The sequence below is a fragment of the Hevea brasiliensis genome, chromosome 1 (assembly GCF_030052815.1).
Source record: "Hevea brasiliensis isolate MT/VB/25A 57/8 chromosome 1, ASM3005281v1, whole genome shotgun sequence".
Classification (NCBI taxonomy): Eukaryota; Viridiplantae; Streptophyta; class Magnoliopsida; order Malpighiales; family Euphorbiaceae; genus Hevea; species Hevea brasiliensis.
In genome coordinates this window covers 103,334,050-103,359,258 of record NC_079493.1, presented here as the reverse complement: position 1 = coordinate 103,359,258, position 25,209 = coordinate 103,334,050, and the positions used below count along the sequence as shown (strand labels likewise).

General features: G+C 37.6%; 1 protein-coding gene across 1 annotated transcript; it reads left to right on the top strand.

Annotated features, from left to right (window-relative positions):
* Window positions 1–12,714: 12,714 nt before the first annotated feature.
* Window positions 12,715–14,285, top strand: LOC131183237 (uncharacterized). Its single transcript, XM_058153623.1, has 3 exons — window positions 12,715–13,340; window positions 13,445–13,574; window positions 13,677–14,285. Exons 1-3 carry the CDS (start codon window positions 12,715–12,717, stop codon window positions 14,283–14,285), a joined length of 1,365 nt encoding a protein of 454 aa, XP_058009606.1.
* The last annotated feature ends 10,924 nt before the right edge of the window (window positions 14,286–25,209 follow it).

The window sequence follows — 25,209 nt, the reverse complement described above, 5'->3', positions numbered from 1 at the left end:
ATGTGTGGGGGATAGACTTCATGGGTCCATTCTCATCTTCTTTTGAAAATAAGTATATTATAGTTGGTGTCGATTATGTGTCAAAATGGGTAGAAGAAATAGCCATACTAACTAATGATGCCAGAGTGGTCACAAAATTCCTTAAGAAGAATATCTTCACAAGATTTGGCACACCACGAGTAATAATCAGCGATGGAGGAAGTCACTTCTGCAACTAACAATTTGAAACACTATTGAAAAAGTATAGAATGACTCACAAGGTGGCCACACCTTATCATCCTCAAACTAGTGGTCAGGTAGAAATTTCAAATGGCAAGCTGAAACATATCCTAGAGAAAACAGTAAACTGCTCAAGGAAAGATTGGTCTGTGAAGTTAGATGATGCATTGTGGGCATACCGCACTGCATATAAAACTCCAATTGGAACAACACCCTTTCGGCTAGTTTATGAGAAATCATGCCACCTCCCTGTCGAACTTGAACACAAAGCTTACTGGACAATTCAAACCTTGAATTTTGACCTCAAAGCTGCTAGTGAAAAAAGACTCCTACAGCTCAATGAGTTGGACAAAATCAGGCAGGATGCGTATGAGAATGCCATGATCTTCAAGGACAAGACCAAAAGATGGCATGACAGATGCATAGTAAGAAAAGAAATAAAAGAAGGAGACCTTGTCCTGCTCTTCAACTCACGGTTAAAACTTTTTCCAGGGAAGCTGAAGTCAAGATGGTCTGGGCCCTTTAAGGTTATGCAAGTTTTCCCACATTGAGTTGTAGAGACTTGGAGCGAAACCTTAGGTGCATTCAAAGTGAATGGGCAAAGGCTGAAGTCATATTTTCAGGGAGAACCCATAGAGAAGGAAGCCAACTGCTCCTTTGACAACTCTTCAGATAGATCATGAACAATGAAGGCAAAGTCGAGCTAACGACTATAAACAAGCGCTCTTTTGGAGGCAACCCAAAATTTCTAAATTTCCTTTATTTTAGTTCTTATTTTATTTTTGTTTTTGGTTTACTCATGTTTTATTCTATAGGTACCCCAATTCATAATTCTGCAAAAGCAAGGAATCGAAGGTAAGGGAGGAGAGGAGATGTCAAGTTAAAACCACCCAAAAGGAGACTGCACAAAATCAAGGAAGTAACTTTGTTGCTAACTTTTACATTCATCTCATTCATAGTGGTAGGAAAACCTTAGCATAAAATTTTCATACAGAAAGAATTGGAAAGCCAGAACTTTACACGGGCTATGTATATAGTTTTACACACCACGTGTAACCTTTTGGAACGCCGAAACCACACCTACACAAGCTCCAACAACTTACATAGGTTGACCCCGTGTAATGTCACACGGGGTGTGCTTCGACAATGAAGAGAGAAATTTTAAGTTTGAGAGAGACAGAAAATTACATGGGTCCCAAATCACATTTACACGGGCCGTGTAACTTTGCTAGCAAAGCAACTTTCGGGCAGGAAGTTACACAGGTCCCCAAACAAATTTACATGGGCCATGTAACTTGGCAGAAAAGGGAAATTCTGGATAGAAGGTTACACGCGTTCGCAAGTCGGGACCCTTGTAGTGATACACGCCTCGTGTATCATATTGTAGACGCGATACTTGGGGTGCGAAATGAAGGGTCACAATGACCCTTTAAATGCTCCTAACACCTTTAAACTCCCTCCCACTTAAAGACTCTTCCTCTCCAAGCCTCCTTCTCCTTAAAAACCTCTCAAATCTCCTCTTCCCACACAAAACCCTAGCCTTTTCTCCTCCCACAATCACTAATGGTACTTGCTAAGAGACTAGCAAGAAAAATGGGCTCTTCCTTAAGGCAAGGAGGAGACTCCTCACCCTCACCTCTTCAGCCATCGCCCCAGTGCCCAACAACAAGGCCAGCCCTACCTCCACCACCTCAACCCCAACCATAACCCGCACCCCATCCATAACCCATACCTCAACCACAACCTCCACAGCCAACACACACCCGAGTTCTCCATCTCCTGGACATTCAGCAATTCCACTCATCGAGACTTATGTGCGCGGTTTAACAATAAGAGGATTATCTCCACCAAGTATATGGATTTTGGGTTATTGGAGTAACTCTGCCTACGCGAGGAAATTGATAGGCTGCTCAATAACATTGAGTGGACCAGATTCACCCAACTCCAATTTCCTACCTACTTAGACACTACTCTGGAGTTTCTTGGCAGTTTCAAGGATACCTTATGGCCCACAGATCGAGAAGATAGGGGGAGGATCAAATTTTGACTACTTGGTGTCGACAAGGTGCTAAACATGGATGAGTTCAATGCAATCTTTGGCTTTAACAGTGCCGAATTCCAAGAGATCCCGCAAAATAGGATGATCTACAATAGCGTGGATTTTTGGCATTCCATAGCACCAAACACCAACGTTTATAACTCTAGCAAGTCCAAATCCTTTGGCATTACTAGCCCTGCTTTGAGTTACATGCACCAGTTAGCCGCCCACACCATCACGGGCCGCGGTGATAGCTTAGGCATGGTAAACGCCAATGAGCTCTTCTTCCTTTGGTGTATGGTCATCGGACAACATTGTAGCATGGGTTTCTTCCTGTGCAACCACCTCCGTTGCATATCTCACTAGCCGACAGGCTGCATAGTGCTTGACGGGCTCATCAAAGCCATAGCACTCCACTTTGGATTTATCCCGGAGAATCACAGGCTGCGCTCTATCCCTGGCATCGCCAGAATTGATCAAATTAACCATCTGCATATCCATGAGGATATGTAAGAAGGTTGGGAACACCTATTTCCTGATCGACGCTAAAGGGAACGTCATCCCCAGGTAGGACGAAGCGTAAGAAGACCCTAGTGAGCCATCACAAGCACAGGAGGAAGCCCAAGAGCCACTCCACCATGAGTCCCCTACTTGAGTGCCTCCCCACACGCCACCACCGACAGACCCTGTCCTGGCATACCTTCAGCACATGGAGACCACCATAAACAACAGGATGCAAGCGCTCGAAGAAAGCCTCCAGGAAGCCCACAAAAAGCTTGATATCATAATGGAGAGACTCGACGGAGAGGGACCATCATCGCCATCAGAGACTTTTTAGAGTTAGGACTATAGGATAGGTTCTTTCATATAAAAACTTATATGCCTTAGTCCTACAATGAGCTTATAGGTCTCTATAACTTGCTTTTTGTCCAAACTTTCAATTTTTAATACATAATATGCTTTCTCATTAAATTGTGTGCTATATCTTAATTTTGCATATTTTATTGCCATTGAGGACAATGTCAGCTTTGAGTTGGGGATACAGATGCATTCCATGCACTACATTCATTGCATTGCTTAATTATATCCATATTATACTTGTGTATCAAAAATCTAGAAAATTTTGCAAATTTTGAACTTTTGAAATGTTTTTAAACTTATAATCGTAACCACAAATATTAATTGCTAATAATTGGACTCCATGGGATTAAGGAATGAATTTATCTGGACAGGCAAAAAGGCTTTAATTTGTTGTCTATGAAAAACCTAACCACCTTAGTGGAGCTAGACTAGTTAAACTCCTTCATAGCTATTAACTTGTTATATTGAACTTGCAAAATCAGGAGAAAATTTTTGAAATATAAACAAACCTAAAAATTCCTCACCAACTCTAGAACATGTCTCTTGGACTTATCGAGGCAAAATCCTAGCATATGTTTAAAAAAGAGATAATTAAGGAATTCTTTCATTTAGCCCCATTAAGCCTTAAGCCACCCTTAGTTACAATATAACCCTTGCAGCCAACTTGAGCTTATATTTCCACCTGTATAATTTTTCTTTTTTACCCACACATATTTACCTAACCTCTAGCTTAAACACTCACCTCACCCTTTTGAGGAAGTCTAGTGTATAAAGGATAAGTATATCAAATGTAAAAGAAAACATGAGGAGAAGATAATAATACCAAGAAGAGTGCAAGTGTGAAATTAAAATCAAGGAAAATCTTACCTTTCCAACCCAACAAAAGTAATGAGTTTAGGGGAGAGAACAAAAGGGACATAAATAAATTAAAAAAAAAAAAGAAGAGAGTCCCAAAAATAAACATCATGACAGTATGCTTAGCACTGTAAACCCTTCTTCCCCATGCAAAAATCAACAGAATAAACTTGGTATACTTACGACCTTGTGCATGAATACTATCCTCATATATGCATTCCCTAAAAACCTTTTATTAGCAACCAAGTTATTGTTTCTTTTAACCCCACTACAACCCTTCTGAAGACCTTTTGATCTTTTGAAAGTATATGCCACATTAGTGGAGATAGGAAATTGGGATGTGCCTATGGAGTTGGAATTAAATCATTCTCAGCAATTTCTATAATAGAGGAAAAATTTGGTAGAGTAAGTATTTCTTAAGTTTATCCTAATAAAATAGGTTATTTGTGACTTATTAATAGCCTTGCATAGAGGAATAATTAGTCAAAACCCCAAAAAAGGAGTGAAGCATTGAGCAGACAACTATTGAAGACCTTATGCCTTGAAGGAAGGGAGTTGGTATAAAAGTTGAAGGAGTTTAATTATTTGCATATTGAGTTTATGGTTATTTTTATGAGTTTTTCGCCTAAAAAAGTGTTCTAAAAAGGTTCTCAATTTTCTCAATGACAAGCAAACTTTTGAGTTTGAGTGTATTTGATGCACTTGTATTAAATAGATGTTTTTAAGTATATTTGTATAATATTTCATAATATTTAGATAAGTAATATCATGCATAATCATTGATTTCATCAACTTTTGTAAATTCCATTGCCAAGCTCTAAATTCTATGTTTTTTGTATGTTTCCAGGTGTTTGGAAGAAGTTCCAAGGCATTGGAGTAAAGAAGAAAGCTCGGAAAGACCAAAGGAAAGAGAAGTGTTGCTGATACACTTTACATGAGTCATGTAAGCAAAGCCACAGACCCGTATAATCTACTGCCAGGAGAAAGCTAAAGAGCCAAGGAAGAAACACAGTGCACAGGCCGTGTACTACAACCCTTGTAAATTATGGAGACCCGTGTAAGTCTTTGCTGGGCCAAGCTTGAAGAACTCTCTAAAGAGGAAATCCTGGTGTCAATCACATGTGCTAAGAAAGCCTCACAACCCTTTCTTATCATTCTTCTGGCTGTTGTGGCTGATATGATAGTAAAAAGACAACTCGTTCCTTCACCCACAACTGTAATCTCATCCCCATCTGCTGTTTGTAGTGACATCCTCTTTAGCCGACAATCTACCATCGCCTAATGACGTGATAACCAATCCATTCCCAATATCACATCAAACTCATGGAATGGTAGCTCAATCAAGCCAGTTGGAAACTCATAACCCTATATCCTCAGAGAACAACCTTTGTAGATCTTTTTCACCATGACACTATGGCCTAAAGGTTTTGTGACTTGTATGTTCTCCTTTAACTCCTCTATCTGTACCCCTCTATCAACTAGTGGTGTGATACACACATATGAATGTGTGTAACCCGGATCAATCAATGCACATACTAACAGATCATAAAGAGAAAATGTACCTCTAATGACATTAGTTAGCACTGGCTCATCTTGAGCTGTAACATCCTCACTTTAGCTTGTCCGTACAGTCTACTGTTCCGATGATCAATGTCGGTTCGGGCAGCTAGAATGTTTGAAATTATAAATAGACTATAGTGAGGAGTTATAATGAAACTAAATAATGCTCATAAAAATTAAGAAAAAATTTTAGAAACCAAATACACTAAGGTTAAACGAGCCGAAACCCCAGGGATGAGTAACCCGAAGGGGAAGTGACGGTGAAGGCCGTTAGCAACCCTAGACCCGACGAAAAAATTATAAAATAATTATTGAGACTCCAGAGAAGGGTTATTGAGGTTCTTATGGCATTAGAATGCCAAGAAAATGCTTAGAAAAATTTTTCAATCTATACAGACAATTTTGGCTCGTTAAGCCAAATGGAGGGTATTTTGGTCATTTCGTCTTCAGAGATGATTTTTGACCAACTTGTCCAATTAAATAAATAATTTCTATGACATAAAATATGAATAAATATTGTTAAAAATTTAATTGCAATTAAATAGACAAGAAAATATGAGAAAATGAAAGAAAATGGACTTATGACATCATAATGATGTCATTAAGATTCTCCCAACCAACCCAATGTTGACACATGGCATAACTTTATTTAAAAGAGATAAAATGGGCTGAAAAATGAAAAATAATTAGAACCTTCTCTCCCTTCTTCTTCTTGCCGTCTCACCCTCCCACCATAGCCAACCTTAGCAAGCTTTCAAAACTTGATTTTCCCTAGCTTCTACCCAACAAAACCCTAACCTAATAACACAAAAAAGTGTTCTTACATCTTGGAAAGTCTTTTGGGAGCAAAAAGAAAAGGAAAAGAGGAACTCTAGCAAGTGGGAAATCTCACTCCATAGAGGTTTGTGACCTAACTTTGAATTTCACTTTAAGTTCATGTTAAGGACTTTGAATGAGTATAAATTACCAAGAAAAATTGTTGAATACCATTGGTATGCTAACCCTAGATTTCGGCAGCCTTGGTTGGGGTATGCTTGTGATGAATTCTATGGAGCTAACATGTTATTGTGGCTACCCTTAATATGCATCTTGTAAGTGGATTGAAGAAATGCAATGATAATGCATGAATTGTAATGTGTGATTTAGGGTTTGGGGTGGAAAATGAGACCTTGACCACGTGATGATGAAAGTAGGTTTCAATGGTCAATTAGTGACCATTTGGTTCTGTTTAAATAAAAAATGAAGTGAATTGTGTAGTGGGATTGGAGTTTGGTGTGGCTGCCCTTGGTGACCTACAGGACTGGGCATGAGTCCAGCAGGTTTGGGCAGCAATAACTTGAATTGTAGAGGTCCAATTGGTGCAAGACCAATTAGACATGAAACTAGACACATAATGGCACAACTTTGGTGAAGAAACCATGCCCAGAAAACGAAACCAAGTGGACCAAAAGATTGCCCTAATCTGGGTGACCTGTAGTTTGCCTGGGCAAAATGACTAAATGAACAGTGTTTGGTCATTTGGCCATAACTCAGTGTAGAAAGGTCCAATTGACCTGAAATTTTACCAGCGACAAGCTGAGATATAGACCAACAACTTTTGTGAAGAAACCTAATTCAAATTATGACCAGAACATAATCAAAAAATGAGTTGCAGTCACTGTTCCTAATACTGTAGATTTGGTCAGTCTAGAAATTCTGGAAAAACTTTCAATCCGGCCAGTTGTGGTTTTTGGGCCATAACTTGACCTACAAACCCCAAATGGAGTGATTCAAAAAAGGAAATACAACTAGACAAAATAAGGAACAACTTTCATGTTGATCATTTTGCCAAATTCTCACTGCAAAAATGACCAATGGAGTAGTAAATACAAAGCATGAAAACTAAAAATTCTGCCCAATTAACATTAAGCTTAGAAATGGTATTGGCAACCAATACCAACAAATTTTGAATGCAAAATGTGGTATGTTGGGAGTATTAAAACCAATGTATCTATTGTCTATGCAAAAGTCAACATTTTAGTTGACTAATGAAATGAATAGTAATATTCAAACTTGAAATTCAAAATTTGTGAAATTTAAAAGTGTAATATGCCCTAGTATACCTAACAAGATTGGTTTGGATAGTTTGGCATGCCAATAGGGTTCTGTTAGCAGTACTGCATATGGCTTCATGACATTCTGTGTTTTATGACTTCCTATGCCATTCTGTGACATAATAGCCTTTGGCTGTGTTATTTGAGTTGATATACTTGGGTTTTAACCCTGATAATTATTACAGCTTATTAGCTGTTCTGTTGCACACTGGGAGACACAATGTGACCGATGGTGTGATGGTCCGAGGTACTTAGTACCCAGTGCCAGTTTACCCATTTATCCAGTCTAGTCAACTAGTATGGGTTACTCGGGCGATGATAATAAACCTTACCAAATTTTAATTGAACAATACTGCAAATAATATCAGAAATTAAGTCTACCCAAAAAAATGTAAACATACATTCTGCATACTTATTTTTATTTTATTTTATTTTATTTTATTTTATATTGTCACCACTAAGCAGAATTGCTTAGCGCATCGCTTTTGCCACGCGCAGGTACTGGAGACCTAGCTGGGGAGCCCAGTAAACATCAGACAGGGTGAGCCTTCAGAGCTGCATCCGGGGTCCAGAGTCATCTCACATCTGCACTGCATATAGTAGGACATTAGGATTTTGGGTAGCATTTTGTATTTTGCATTTTGTATTATGTATTAGTTTTGGGATTGTAACTATCAACTCTTGTAATTATGTAATAATGTAAATATATAAAATTTCATATTATTGAAATTTCCTATATATTATGTTGAGAAATATTTATGAATGTGCTTTTAGTGATGATATGAACAGAAAAGAAAATTTTCTCAAAATAGTGTTGTGATTTGAGATTGAGATTTTGAGATTGACTTGAAATGTGTATAATGGAGTTTGGATTTGGAAATTATATTGGAAGTGTTTTTAAACAGGTTCAGAAGAACTGTTTTTCCAATTTATAGCTGACACTCTGTCGGATTTTCTATAAAATTTGCTAAAAAATTCAGATTTATCAAAATTGAAAATAAATGAATTAAAAGGGATAAATTGTAATAGAAATATAAATTGGTGCTGCGGCACACTGAGTGGCATAACTTGCTCGGCTACACTGTAGACGAGTAAGGGGTGTCACATGAGCTCTCATAGCATAAGCACGAGGTGCTACCCTAGTCTCTTGCCTCTAAACTGTCTCTGCAGTAGGCCTCTATGATGTTCCTGCTGTATCAAGCCTCATAGGTCTTCTACCCCTCTATGCTTCTGGGGCAGACCTCTCCATCTGAGGTGGAGCAGTGGGAATACTAGTATTCCTCTGTGGACAATCCTTCGGGAAGTGATCTGTAGACCCACATCTGAAACATCCACCAGTCAACAATCTGCACTCTCCTCTGTGGGGTCTCCCATAATGTGTACAAGTGGGTGGTGGGGCTGAACCACATGTAGCTGTACCCGGAGAACTACCCACTGATGCACCAAACTGTCCTCCTCCTCACGAAGCAAACTGAGATTTCTACCTCTTACCTCGGCCCTGAGTTTGACCTAGAGACTCCTTGGGCTTTTTACTACCACTGTTTGCTGAATCGGACTGACCAGATTTAGAACCCCTCTTGCGTTGCCTATCCTTTTTGGACTGCTCTTCATTTCTGACTCTCTCCACATTAAGGGCTGATGCTACCAACAGAGAGAAATAGGTGAAGTGGTGAGATGTCACTATCAGCCTGATATTGTCATTCAGTCCGTCCTCAAACCTTATGTACTTATCAGTTTCTATGGGCATCAACTCCAATGCATATCAGCTAAGTCTCATGAATTCTTGCTCATATTCGGAGACTGTAAGCTACCTCTATCTCAGTGCTAGGAATTCTCTTCTTTTGGCCTTCAAGTACACATTGACTGATGTATTTCTCGCTAAATTCAGCCAGAAAGAACTCTCAGGTAATCTGTGTAGGCTATTCCACTCTCAATACTGTCACCCACCATCTATAAGCATCCTCCTATAGCAGTGACAGAGCACACTCCAACTGCTGCTCTGGAGTGTAGTGCAACTGCCACAATAACCTCTCTGTCCTCTCCAGCCAATACTCTACTGTGGTTAGATCATCCTCCTTCTTACCCCTGAAGTCAACTGCCCCATACTTCCGCAGTTTCTCTTGTGAGGATCTGTGTACAGGTTATGGCTGTGGGGGCGGTGGTGGCTATACAGATGGGGATGGCTGTGGCTGTGGCTGTGGCTGTGGTATAGCTCTGGTGACCTGACGGAGCAGCTGAGTCATCTGTTTTAGGAAGGCCTGTTGTGCTCTCCCTGCAGTACCACAGGATAACTCAGCTCTACTGCTTCGCTCCCTACTAGGAGCAGGTGCGGGTGCATGACTCTCTACCTCCTCCTCTATTGGTCCTAGAGGTCCGTGCTATGAAGGATCAGATGTTATCGATCCTATAAAACAAACAAAGAATAGATCTGCATTAGTGTCACCTCAACTCTATTTAAAGGCCCATGCATGTGATGCACTCGATCTATTTCTAACTATCTAGGTCTAGGACCACGTAAACCTCTGTTCTGATACCACTAAAATGTGACGCCCCTTACCCATCTACAGTATAGCCGAGCAAAAAGTGTCACATTCAGTGCTGGAGCATCCTATCTTGTCTTATTATGTCCATTGTAAACCTTTAATATCATTTAAAAGCATGTAATCCATGTGTACAATTTTTTTTTTTTATAACTTATTTCTGTGGAGACCCGGACAGAGCCTCCTCTATTTTTATTAGCATCTAGTGGGTTCCACTAATCACCTGTTAATATGTTCATATTCATTTCACACATTTCCATATCATATTCTCTTTTATCATATCATTCACAATTATTTATGAGATCTCAAAAAGTATCATCTATTGCATTCATATAGAAATTCATAGATAATAAATTACAAGTTTTCATTACAATCTCAAAGTTTAATTACAATCCAAAATGAAATACATCATGTTTTTGTGTACAATGAACAAAAAGGAAAAATCTAGACATATATGGGTCCTATCAATAAAATACAAAAGACTGAGGCCACTCTAGACGGTGGATGCAGTGATCCGTCGAGGCACTCTTCAGTCTTTATTCTTGTCGCTGCTCGGACTAGTCTCCAATACCTACGCGATGAAAAATCACCGCGCTAAGCATAGCGCTTAGTAGTGCATAATTTATAATAATAATAACTAACAATTGAAATAATAATGGCTGCCGAAAGCATCAAACCTCAAAAGATTCATAGCTGCCGAAATTAGGGTTCTTCAATTCCTTTTTATTTGTTTTCATTTTCATGAAATACTTACTCATCTCATCATTCTTACAAGATTTAAAGAAGAGAGGGAGTGGTATTTTTGAACTTACCTTTGCGACCCAACTTGCAAACTTCAATTTCCCTTCTTCTAATGGGTATCTAAAGCTTCCTTATGGAGTGGGGAGGATTTTTAGTGAAGGGGGCTAAAGGTTTTGATGAGTGAGAGAGGAGAAAATCAAGCTCAAAGCTTGAACAACGATGGTGGAGGGAGGAACCAATGCAGCCTGCTCAAAGAGGGAGAAAGAAGAAGTGGAGTGGAGAAGAAGATGGGTTGGTGGGGTTTTATCTTCTTATGTCTTATATATATTCTATTTTTGTGTACTTTAATTTTTTTTAAATTGTCATAGGCTTTTTCTTTTCTTTTCTTTTCTTTTCTTTTCTTTTCTTCTTCTTCTTTCTTTTCTAATTCAATTCAATAATTTAATTTATGTTAATTATTTCATTCTCTCAAATTTTAATTTGATATTTAGGTCAAAATTCATCTCTTGGGGTGAAATGACCAAAATACCCTTCGTGGTGCTCATCGGGTTATTATTATTATTTTTATACCAATTAATAAATTTTCTTAAATTTTATTTTATTTTCTCTAAATTTTTCCTCTATTTTCTTAACATTTATTTCATCAATTCATACCTCTTCACTATAGTTTAAGTGTAGTTTCAAACATTCAGACTGTCCAAACAGAAATTAGTCATCGAAACAGTAGAATGTACGGACTACCTACTGTGAGGGTGTTACCGTATGTGTTGACTACAGGGATCTCAATAAGGCAAGTCTGAAAGATGATTTCTCTCTCTCACATATAGATGTACTAGTAGACAATGCGGCAGGATTAGGGAGATGCTCATGTATTAACGGAGCCTCAGGGTATAATCAGATCGTGATGGACAATGACGACAAAAAAAAGACTGCCTTTATCACCTAATGGGGAGTCTTTTGCTACCAGGTGATGCCCTTTGGGCTAAAGAATGTAGGGGCTACTTACCAACGTGCCATGGTCACATTATTTCATGACATGATGTATAAGGAAGTAGAAGTTTACATGGATGACATGATCATTTAATCCAAGGGGACCGAAAGCCATGTACGGGTATTAAGAAAAGTGTTCGAAAGGCTCAGAAAGTATCAGCTGAAGCTAAACCTGGCTAAATGTGTCCTTGGAGCAAGATCAGGAAAGCTGTTGGGATTTGTAGTAAGTAAGAAAGGAATAGAGGTGGATCTAGACAAAATTCGAGCCATCCAAGAGATGCCGTCCCCAAAGACGGAAAGGGATGTGTGTAGTTTCTTGGGAAAGTTGAATTATATTTTAAGATTCATCTCTAATCTCACCGCAAAGGCTGAACCAATTTTCAAGCTATTTAAGAAGAATAATACCGTCAAGTGAGACTAAGCTTGTCAAGAGGCTTTTGAAAGGATTAAGCAGTACTTGTCAAATCCGCCAGTATTGGTTCCTCCGGCGATGGGTAGGCCATTAATTCTATATATGCCAGTTCAGTAAGGCTCGATGGGTTGTGTTCTAGGACAGCATGATGACATTGGGAGGAAAGAAAGGGCCATTTACTAGTTGAGCAAGAAATTCAACGACTGTGAGTCAAGATACTCTTTCCTGGAAAAAACCTATTGTGCTTTGGGTTAGACAGCGAATCGACTCAAACATTACATGTTGAATAATAAAACATGGCTCATTTCTAGGATGGATCCAATCAAGTATGTATTTGAAAGCCCTTTCATACCTGGGAGATTAGCAAAATGGCAGGTCATACTTTCTCAACATGACATAGTCTATATGACAAGAAAAGCAGTAAAAGGGATTGTGATAGCTGACCTCTTGGTTGAGAACCCAATCAATGATTACGAACCCTTGGATTTTGAATTCCCAAATGAATATATTAATGCAGTGGGCGATGATGCTGAGGGTCCAAATGATGTATGGGAAATGTATTTTGATGGAGTAGTCAATTTAGCTGGTAATGGGATTGGAGCAGCGCTTGTTGCCCCAGATGGGAGGCATTTCCCAATAGCTGTTAAGCTAAGGTTCAGCTACACAAACAATGTAGCGGAGTATAAAGCCTGCGTGAGTGGCTTACAGGCAGCCATTGAAATGAAGATAAAGAAATTAGAGGTGTACGGGGATTCAGCTCTAATCATTTACCAAGTCAAAGGGGAATGGCAAACTAAAGACCCGAAACTAATCCCTTATCAAAAATATCTCCTTGAACTAATCAAGGAATTTGAAGAGATTTCTTTCACTCACTTGAGCCAGGACAAGAACCAATTTGCTGACGCCTTAGCTATTCTAGCAGTGACGACTCATACGGAGGAAGGGCAAATAACACAATTGTTACAAATCAAAGCAAAGAGTGAACCAGCATACTGCCTTATGATCGAAGAACAAATAGATGGCAAACCCTGGTATCATGATGTCAAGGTTTACATCAAAAATAGGGAATATCTCCTAGGGCAAGCAGAAACGAAAGGAGAATGATCAGAAGATTAGCAATGGGATACTTTCCCAGTGGAGAAATCTTGTACAAGAGAAGCTCCAACGGTGAGTTATTGAGGTGCGTAAATGCCAAAGAAGCAAAGAGAATTCTATTTGAAACCCATGAGGGGAACTACGCTACTCATAGCAATGGGTATATGATGGCAAAGTAGATCTTAAGGCGGGGTTACTTCTGGACCACTTTGGAAAATGATTGCATTGAGTATTTCCGAAAGTGTCACAAATGCCAAATTTATGCTAATCAGATAAATGTCCCGCTTCATCAGCTCTATAATCTCGTCTCACCATGGCCTTTTGCAATGTGGGGTATCGATGTAATCGGTCCAATCAACCCAAAAGCATCCAATGGGTACAGATTCATTTTAGTAACCATCGACTATTTTACTAAATGGGTTGAAGCAACTTCATATGCTCACATCACTCAGAACACCTTTCTAAAATTCTTCAAGAATAATATGATCCACCGGTATAGTCTTCCTGGGGAGATTGTCACTGATAATGCCAAAAATCTGAATGGTCTGAAGATTCAAAAGTTGTGTGATCAATACAAGACACGGCATCTCAATTCATCGCCATATCGAACCCAGATGAATGGAGCTGTAGAAGCTGCCAATAAAAATCTTAAGCGGATAATCGAAAAAATGATAGTTACTTATAAAGATTGGCATGATATGCTTCCCTTTGCGCTTCATGCCTATCGAACTACAGTACAAACATCAACTGGGGCAACTCCATATTCGCTGGTCTACAGGATAGAAGCTGTTTTGCCAATTGAGGTAGAAATTCCTTCTTTAAGGATTCTAAAAGAAGCAGAACTAGATGAGACGGAATGGGTTCAATCAAGGTTAGATTAGCTAAATTTGATAGATGAGAAAAGACTGACGGCAGTATGCCACGAGTAGTTCTACTAAAGAAGGATGGCCAGAATATTCGATAAGAACGTACGTCCCCGTGAATTCCAATAAGGAGATCTAGTTCTAAAGAAGATCCTTCCGAATCAAAGTGATTCCCAGGGCAAGTGGTTACCAACTTATGAAGGACCTTATGTGGTTATAAATGCATTTTTTAATGGTGCACTCATCTTAACCCATATGGATGGGGAAGAATTGCCGAGCCCGATGAATGCGAATGCTGTAAAAAGATATTATGCATAAAAAAAAAATAGGAGTGAAAACTCGAAAGGGTGCTCCTAGAAAAATGAGAGAAAGGAGTCGAAAACCGAAAGGGCGCTTTCTGTAAAATGAGCGAAGGGTGAAAATCCGAAAGGATGCCCTAGAAAAGAGAGTTAAAAAAAAAAGGGAGTGAAAACCCAAAAGGGCGCTTCTTGTTGAAGATGGCAAAGAAACAAGGATGATTCCGAGATCAAGGGACAGTAAAACACACAGCACGCTTTTTAGGAGGTCACTTGAAATGATGGTAGTTGACGAACTTCAAAGTTTACTGAGGACGTTTGTGAGATATATTTCTGTACTCTTAGCCACAAAATTGTACCTTTATTCTTTTAATGATTATCTTCTTATACCATGAATAAATTTGTGCATATCTTGTCTACCTTGGTTTATGTGCTATTAATTTGTTGAAAGCTTTCTTATAAGATGAGAATCTAAACACAGGTAACTTCATATACTTTACTTTGAGATTTATAGGAAGGAAAATAATCATCAGGCAATTAGTACATCTAAGAGGCGAAAACTTGCAAGGACGTTTCCTGCAAAGTCAGCAAAGAGTTTAAAAAAAAAAAAGAGTAAGAGTGAAAACCCGAAAGGGCGCTCTTAGCAAAATGAGGGAAAAGAGGCGGAAACCTGAAGCGGAGCTTTCTGTAAAATGAGCGAAGGGTAAAAATTCGAAAGGGCGTCTCGGAAAAGAGAGTAAAAAAAAAAAACTAGGAGTGAAAACGTAAAAGAGCACTTCTAGTCAGAAATGGTAAGGAAAGAGCTAAAAAGGTGCCGGAGAAAATCATGGGCCAAGCCTGGAAACTCATTCTGGCCTTTTCTATCAATCGGTTATCTTTGGAATCTTATTAAGTAAACTTTGTTTGAAATAAAACCCTGCATCAGATTTGCTTTGTGAGCGTTTGAGGTATATACACAAAACTTATAGTTATTTAAGTCAACTTCAAGTTGATTTTAATTTTCTGTTATCAACCTCTGGGTTCAAAATCCAAATTGATTTTAATTTCTTGTTATCAACCTCTGGGTTCAAGATCCAAGTTGATTTTAATTTCCTTGTTATCAACCTCTGGATTCAAGATCCAAGTTGATTTTAATTTTCAGCACTTTAATTTCCTATTATCAACCTCTAGGTTCTAGTCCAAGTTGATTTTAATTTTCTGTTATCAACCTCTGGCTTCAAGATTCATGTTGATTTTAATTTCCTGTTATCAACCTCTAAATTCAAGATCGAAGTTGATTTTAATTTTTAGCATTTTAATTCCTTGTTATCAACCTCTGGATTCAACATCCAAGTTGATTTTAATTTTCAGCACTTTAATTTCCTATTATCAACCTCTAGATTCCAGATCCAAGTTGATTTTAATTTCTTGTTATCAACCTCTAAGTTCAAGATGCAAGTTGATTTTAATTTCCTATTATCAACCTCTCGGTTCAAGATCCAAGTTGATTTTAATTTCCTGTTATCAACCTCTGGATTCAAGATCCAAGTTGATTTTAATTTTTGGCACTTCAATTCCTTGTTATCAACATCTGGATTTAAGATCTAAGTTGATTTTAATTTTCAGTACTTTAATTCCCTATTATCAACCTCTGGATTTAAGATCCAAGTTGATTTTAATTTTTGGCACTTTAATTCCTTATTATCAACCTCTGGATTCAAGATCCAAGTTGATTTTAATTTTCAGCATTTTAATTCCCTGTTATCAGCCTCTGGATTCAAGATCTAAGTTGATTTTAACTTTTAGTACTTTGATTCTTGTCTTCAATCTTTGGATTCAAAGTCCAAGTTGTTTTTAACTTCTCGTATTTCTCTGTTATCAACCTTTGAATCCAAGACTCAAATTGATTTGAATTCCCAACGCGATAATTTGCAACATTTTACTTCAAAATCTCATCTGCCCAAAATATGGCTCTAAATCTTTACATGATTCCTATACAAGAAAATTCCATTCTCTTTAATAGAAATTATGTAAAGAGAGGCAATTGTAGACACCATATTTTGGTCGACCCTCAAATGCAATATTCTTTTAAAATTGAAATTTCATTATGTTTTATCCATCTTAATGTTATCCGTTCTCAATTGATGACTCAATCACAGGTCCCTTTTCCGAACTCAGCAATGGCTTGTCTTCGAAATAACTCGATCTCACGTTCAAGTTAGATTACTTTCTGATCTCCTCGCCTTTACTCAATGTGTTCGGATTGATATTGGATCTCCAGACCATTCAATCTTACATGCTAATGTTTTCCGATCTCTCTATATTCAAATACCTCAAAATTCCAAATCTGCATATAGTTTTGTGATTAGGTATCTCGCTCGAATTGTTCAAACATTTCTTAGCAAAGCTAAGGTTTTATCCGATCTCTAAATAATGATTCTGACCCTAATAAGCTCAAGTCATTTTCAAATGTTTACGATTTTACCAAATCACTCTTCAAATGTTTCAAGGTTTCAGTTGATATTCAGTCATAGCACCGTCCGATCTCATGTTCATGTATAATGGTTTTCCGATCTCTTGAAGTGGCTTGATGTTTTATGATTAATAACCGGTCTCAGGTTTATTGTTCAACTGTATTCAATTGATTAAGTACTCAGGAAGTTTGGTTTGGATGTCTTTAGATCTCATCAAGAAAATTGAGCATGAAAAGACTTAGATTCATTTCAAAATATAAAATATATAAGTCATTTGGCAGGAGGGTTTCCCTTAACCTGCTCTTCAGGTACATTTTCAGTTTCGTCATTCCCTCTCTCTCTCTTAGGCTCCTCCTTGCTGTCTTCTTCAGCTCTTGGGACGAGATCCTCTATCTAGGAGAAGTCTTCCTCAGGATAGCGCTTAACGAGCTCGGCCAGAAGATTGCCATGAGCATTCACATAAGCACCAGCCTCCCTCGCTAGGGCCTCTTCTTCTTTTGCCTTGATCTCTTCAGTAAGTCGAGTGACATTGGCAGATCGGTAGGCCCGAGCATCTTCAAGTTCCCTCTCTAGTTCAGCTATCCTTTCCTCATAAGACTTCGCCCGATCTTCTACCTAGGCGATGTGGTCCTGAGCAGTTGAGAGTTGGGCTTTGGTGGAAGCTGCATCCTGGATCGCTTTCAGAATCTCCTGTCTCAAGAGATGGGCCTTTTCTCTGATTATGTATTAGTTCGTAATGGTCTCCAAACCTAAGCTCATCGTCTGAGCCAGGAGATCGTCAATGCTATCCTGGGCCAATCTATTCCAATCTTCTTGAAAACAGGTGGTGACGCCCAGGACCTTAGCTAGATCAGGATTACCCCGAACTGAATGGTTCCTTTCCAGAGAATGGATAAGGACCTGAGAACCTCGAGAGAGTGTCCTCACGACTAGTCGGGAAGGCCCCCCTTCTACACTTGAAGAGACCGGCAGAGGTGGAGGTTCGACTTGTTTAGGTGGAGAATGAATGATCTCTACCTCTGAGGCTGGCGGCTCTGGAGGTCAGAATGGAGAGTTTAGTACTTCTACCAGGTCCCGCCTTGACGTCTGAACAGCAGCAGTAGCCATTTTCATTTCCCGCACTTTCTGAGCGAGCTCCTTCTTTCGCTTGTGGCTCTCTTTTGCACTCTTGCCTGCCGCCATACCTACACAAAAAACAAGTTAGTGAGATCACCAAAGTTAGGAGACTGAAGATTTAGATTATACCGATCCCGGGGCCGAGGTTAGAGAGTTACAGCTCATAGTCCTCACGGGAGATCACTTGCATCAACCACCATTTCAGTTTGGCCATAACCGCATCCAAACATGAGTACTTGTGAGTGGCCGCTTGATCCTTCAATTCCTTCAACATGGCATCCTCATCTTTATTCAGGGCGATCTTCTTTGGAATTGAAGGAACCAAATACTGCTAACTACACGGAATGCCCTTAAAGCCATTCGGGTCCTTGCTTCTCAATATGAAAAATCGATCTTTCCAGTTCTTCAACGAGGAAGGGAGATTAGTGAAGAGCTCGCAGTTCGGATTGGCTTGGAAAAACCAATATTCATCGTCTTTTCGTCGAGCGAGCCTATGCAACTTGACAAAAACCTTCGTCGTGGGCTCGAGCTTTTTAGCTCGGCATAAACCTTTGAAAGCCACCAGAGTCCGCTAGGAGTTCGGATGCACCTGGGTTACATAGACATGATGGAACTTCATAACGGCTCTATAGAATTCGTTCAGGGGAAATCATAGCCTGGCTTTCAATTGTTCCTCATATACCATGATCAGGTCAGTTTCTTCAAAGAAATGATCGGCTTAGAGATCGCTATGACATCTGATAAGTTCGAAGGAGTCAGTCGGAAGGTTATACTCTTGGCTAATAGACCGGAGATCGGTCTCCTTGAGAATCGATGGCAACTCGTTCACGAGTAAGTTCTCTTTCCTTGAAGACGATGCTTGTTTAGAAGGTTCAGGTCGCTCACTTGGTCTGGCCACTTCACTTTTGTTCGATGTCCACGAGATGTGAACAAAAGGAGGACTGGCAGCTCTCTGACCATCGGTACCACTCATTTTCAGAGAATAAAAATGAAATTGATCTAAAAAAGATTAAAGCTCTTATCAGAGTATAAATCAGCACCGAAAAACTCTAGAAAATAAAGGAGAGTGCCGAAGTCGCTAAAAGAAAGTCTGAAAATGACATAAGGGAGCAAATGGCTAACCCCCTCTCTATTTATACCCGCCTGAGCATTAAATGCTCACGAAGCCCCAATGGACGCATCGGTTAGTGGGACCGAGCCGTTTCGATAACACATCAAAAGAAAATTTTAGAAACGTAGTAAAAGGTTGGACAAAGATGATTAGTTAACAAAGATCATCAGATAGAACAGGGTTTCGAACCAACAGATAGGCAGAATGGCGATTCGTCTAGGGATCAGATCGGGCACAGTTATCGGAGATCGAAATAATAACTAATGCAATAATAAAAATAGAACAAGCATATCCAAATTTCAATAATAGATTTCATTTCATTTCTAAAGGGCCAGATTACATCATTTGGGCGATCTCTCAAGATCAGCAATTACAAATTTCCTTACACTACATTCTACCTAACTCAGACTGCTCCCAAACCCAAAGTGTTGCACAGTAGGCCTATGTCAAAGCCTAGTCTTATGGCTGAATCAAAAGATGTGTTTGATTAGAAAGCCAGCAATAAATACTGGATAGATGTACATCTCAGATTGGGTGACTATGACTCTTATGATATTGAGCGGTGTCATTGTCAATGTCATTGACCAGAAGCGAGCTGCAATCGAGACACCCGACATGGTTAAGAGCCAAATGAACTTCAAGAGGTGGTCACCGACATCAAGATTGAAATTAGCAGTCCCCTTGTTTGAGATCGGTCCGCAGATCATACCGGTAAACCGATTGGAGATCGGCACGGTAGTCATTTTGGACTTGATCGGTAAATTAGTTCGATTCTCTCGCTGTCATCAGGCGATGCTCTAACAATTCTGTGATCACCAAAATCATCCATTTTCAAATGACAGGAGAAGAAGATAATCCGAAAAAGATTAAAGCAGTTGTCATGACAAGAAATTTTGTCAGAAAAGTTAAGAACTACGAAGCGGCACATTAGAAATTCACCAGGGAAGGAAAGAGTGTAAGGGTGAAAATGACGGGCTTCTCTCCCACATATATATAGGGCCTTTGACATTTAATGCCTATAGAACTCGAGGCAGCTCATCGGAAATCGAAAAATTTATTGCTTTGACCGACACAGAGAAGGGATGAGAAGGAGGTCAGAGAATAGGAAGAGATTGAGAAGTAAAAGGGACCAAATGTAAAAGAAAATAGAGATCGGAGAAATAATCCTAAGATTGGTTAGTCACAATGAGAAGATCGGAAAAGGGAAGGACGACCTATAGAGATCGAAGAACTCAGGGAGTTGAATAGCTTCTAATCATGACCTTTAATTCATAAAAACTAGCTCCCTCCACCGTCAGATCCGAGTCAGTTAAAGCATTGCAGGCATGATCCAATCTTCACCACACATCTCATTTGTAAGGACGCACTCCTAGCTGTCAGATTCCAAACGGTTAAAGTAGCCCAATACATCTCGATTTACACCATTGATTATAATTATAAGGATGGCTTGAGGCCTTCAGATCAAAAAATAAATGACAGATTCGGACCTTTTTGTTCCCAACCCTTGGATCCATTTTGTAAGGCAAGACCCTTGACCGTTGGATTAAGGGGCGAAAAGGATAGAAATTCCGAACTGAATCCCAACCCTTAATTTTGATTCTCTTTAATTTCAAGACGTTGGATTACGTCCTTTTGAATCTAGGCCTTTTGTCTCCTCCTGCTGGAATCCTGGTCCTCTGTTTTGAGTACCCATCTCTTATAAATACCTGTATGCAACGATATGGAGGTAGCGATGATTATCAAGGAAAAACCCTGGAATTTTGCTGTAGCTTTATTTTCAATAAAAAACTATCAAGGTTCCTAGAGACTTTAAAAACAAGTTTTCTGAAGGATCTTACTGCAAAAGCTGTAAAGCTTGCAATCCATACCCTAGACATCCTCGCACGGCCTTTGAAAGTCAATCACCGCCTATCAAGAAGATCTCATTTCAATCGTTTATAACCCCTCAAAGTCACCTTGCTGTCTCAATTTTGGTGGCTCCGCATACACAAAGACGTTGGTACTAGCTTACTCGTTGCTTCAGCCTTTTCTACAGGTAAGTGCTCGACTAATCATTCTCAAACGTTCGTGACATAGTCTTCGTCAGATTCTTTATCGTAACAAATCTTCAAAATAAGTTCACGTCAAGTTGGACTTATTTCACCTTTTGTGACGTTCATGAGTTTTACCATTTATTCTTGCATTGTCCTTAATTTTTTTATGTTATGTCGTATAAAATTTTAGGATACTGACATCTTGTTAGTACCATAAGGAGTATGGATGGGAGAAGGCAATGTGGAGATTCCCGATCAGGATAAAAATGATTAGGAATAGGGTAGAAAAATTAAGAGGTTAGCCGCTCAGGCTAGCTTAGGGAAACAAGAATGAGGTCGGGATTCGAAATTAGGCTCGAATGGGACATCTTCGAAATAAGATGTCTAAAAGACTCAAAATGAAGAGTTGTAATAAGCTAAGGAAAGTTAGGTAAATAAATTATGAGATCGAAAATAAAAGTCTGGGATAATGTGAAATGCAGGAGGTGATATGAGCGATGTTTTCATATCTAATAGGGTCAAATATGTTCGGTCTCATGACCGAGACCTTTTAAAATTCATTTTTGACAAATTAGAAGAGATCAGGAGAGAGTCCTTACCTGAATCTTCTTAATAAAATTCTAATAAGCACATCTTAAGAGATTGGGAGAGAGTCCTTACCTGAATTCTCTTAGCTAAGACTCTAATATACACATCCTAAGAGATCGAGAGATAGTCCTTACCCGAATTCTCTTAGCTAAGACTCTAATATACACATCTTAAGAGATCGGGAGAGAGTCCTTACTCGAATCCTCTTAGCAAAATTCTAATATACACGTCTTAAGAGATCGGGAGAGAGTCCTTACCCGAATTCTCTTAGCAAAGTTCTAATAAAAAAATTTTAAGAGATCGGGAGAGAGTCCTTACTCGAATTCTCTTAGCTAAAATTCTAATAAAAACATTTTAAGACATCAGGAGAATCTTTACCCGAATTCTCTTAGCCAAACTTCTAATAAGAATATTTTAAAAGATTAAGAGAAAACCCTTTCCCGAAATCTTTTCAATCAAAATTTTAACATTTAAATGCCGATGTACATAACATGAGAGCTGAGAATCTTCCTTATTTATTACAAATCTTTAGGTACTCAAATAACATCTCTTTAAGATTAGAATCCCAAATTCAAAGCTGAAAAATTATATAAGATATGTAACAAATCAAATAAACAAAACATCAATTCACCGTGGGGTCATCCCATGTACTCGTGTCTTTGGGAAATTAAAAATGGTGAGATATTGAACGCTCCTTCTATCAATAAAAAGGAGCAACATTGTGACTCCCAAACCCCCAAATTATCAATCGTAATTAATTAAGAACATATCGTTAAGTTTGCTGACCCTCGTTAAGAGATGAGGTAGCCACCACTTTCACCCCATTTGCCAATGCCACATTTGCAATCCTAAAGAAGTATTTTGCAAATTGGTTCCAAATCTAATGAACCATTCTCATTCCCTCACCAACATTTACATTTCGTCTACCTTCAATTTTCCCTTTGCTACCCTTAATTTCATTATTCTACAAACTAATAGCAGCAATAAGCTCTTAAGTTCATCCATTTCCTTCTTATGCATAGCTTCCTGCCTTGCCTCTAATTCTTGCATCATTGCCATAACCTTTCGTTCTCAATCATGACAATGCGTATTTCTAGCCATTCCGAGGATCGAAATGTTTTGATACCAAATGATAGAAGAAAATTACAAAAGAAAGAAAGACCAAGAAAAAGAGAGAGAACAAAATAGAGCATGAGGAATCAAGATTCATTAACACCCAAAAGATAGTACAATTGTCTGCTTACAAACGATTTCGGTTCGATTTGGGTCTGCCTAGAAACCGAAACTGAACTGAAATTTCGGTATGATTCCAGTTCAGCTCTTCATTATTTCGGTTTCAGTTCAGTACAGTTCTTAGTTCTTAGTTCTTCAGTTTTGGTTTGGTTCAGTTCTTAGTTCTTAAAACAATTTTATGTAATTATTTTTTTAAAAAGTTATACTTAAATTAACATTTAAGTTTTGAATTGGATTATTAATACATAATATATCATATAACATATTTTTTTACCATTTCTAAATTATATAATCTTTAACTATAAAGTGCATATATAATTTATGATTAAATATATGACATAATATAACAGTATAAGTATATTATATAATATACATTTTAACTATTTATTAATTATATAATATTTAGGTATAAGATACAAATATAATTAAATTAACATATATATAATATAATAGTATATTTATAATTAAGAATTATAAGGTAATTTAATGTATTTATAACTAAAATTATTGAAAAAATATAGAGAAATAAAATATAATATTAAGTTATATTTAGTTCATAATTTTGTATATGTGTGCATGTGTGTGTATTGAAAATATATAATACATCTGAAAAAAAAAAAAAAAAAAAAAAAAAAAACATAAGTATAAATTCAATTCTCTATTCGGTGCAGTTCTGGTAAGGTTTTGATTCCGGTTTGAATCTTAATGAAAAATCAAAACCAAATCAAAGTATAAAAAAAAAATTTCAATTTGGTTTGATATAGTTCCTATCGATTCGAAATGATTCTTCAATTCGATTCAATTCGATTTTCCTAAGAACCATGCATAACCCTATTTACAATGAGCTAATATATAGCTAAAGAGCTAAGTGCTCGAGTACACGTGGCAAATCAATCTAACAACCCATAAAAACCTCTAACAAACTCAACAATAATCTCCCACCATTCTCCAACTCCAGTGTTCCTTCTTTATCAAAACGCACCGGTTCACTAAGATTCCATTCTCATATCAAAGCAACAGCATTGGTGTGATTGCTCCACTCTTCAATTCTATGACAACCTCCAAGCCTATTATTGTGCTCAATGTATTGCATTACTCTCTGTGGAATTGATGTTATGCAGTTAATTAAGGGAGGGGAGAGAGGGGGAAGGTAGATGAGTAGGAGAGAGGTTGAGGACTGAGGACAAGGAAAGTCCTATATTAGAATAAGACTAATTTGGTCATTTCACAATAAATAACAGTAAAAATCTTTAAAATTAAATGAAAGGACAAAACAATTTTGAATTGCTTAAAACAAAGAGTCTAACTAATAAATAATAATAATACCTAAATACTTCGGTGTAATTCACCATTGAATTGTTAATCAATGCACCCGTGCATCTTATCGATTCGATAAAATTTAATTATTTTAATAAAAATAAATTTAATTCTATTTAATTTTCATTTAATAATTTTAAAAATTTTTAGTTTTTAATATTTGTTTAGCTATCTTTAATTTAACAATTAAGCTAGCTGAAATAATGAAATTTAATTTAATTAATATATTTATTATAATTTTATTAATAATATATTATTTATAATTATCATTTTTTACTTTTATTAATAAATATTTAATTTATAATTATTCTTTTATTACTAATAAATTATATTTATTATTTTTTTAAATAAAAAATTATAAATATATTTTCTTATAATTAATTATTTTATTATATAAAATATATATTATATTTTTTTAATTAATTCGATTATAATCGATAACCAACTGATTATTTTCTATTTCAGTTAAATTTTTTTTTTTTTTCAATTTTAATTCAGTTTAATCAATTCTTTTAGAATCAATAAAAAAATTTGATTAGTAGAAAATTTAATTCTATTCAGCTTGGTTTACCAAATGCTTACCCTATCTGTATTCACCAATATACACGTACGATAAACCTGCTTGGAATATATACTTTTCATAATTTTAATGCTGGGAGACTACCATATCACATGAAAGATATACAACTAAAAATTGGTCCTCAATGCAGTCGAGAGGCCTTAGGGATTTCAATGGCATCCAGTTAGAAATATTAAACACTAGCAAATCTTTGGAAGTTCATGCAGCATACAAGA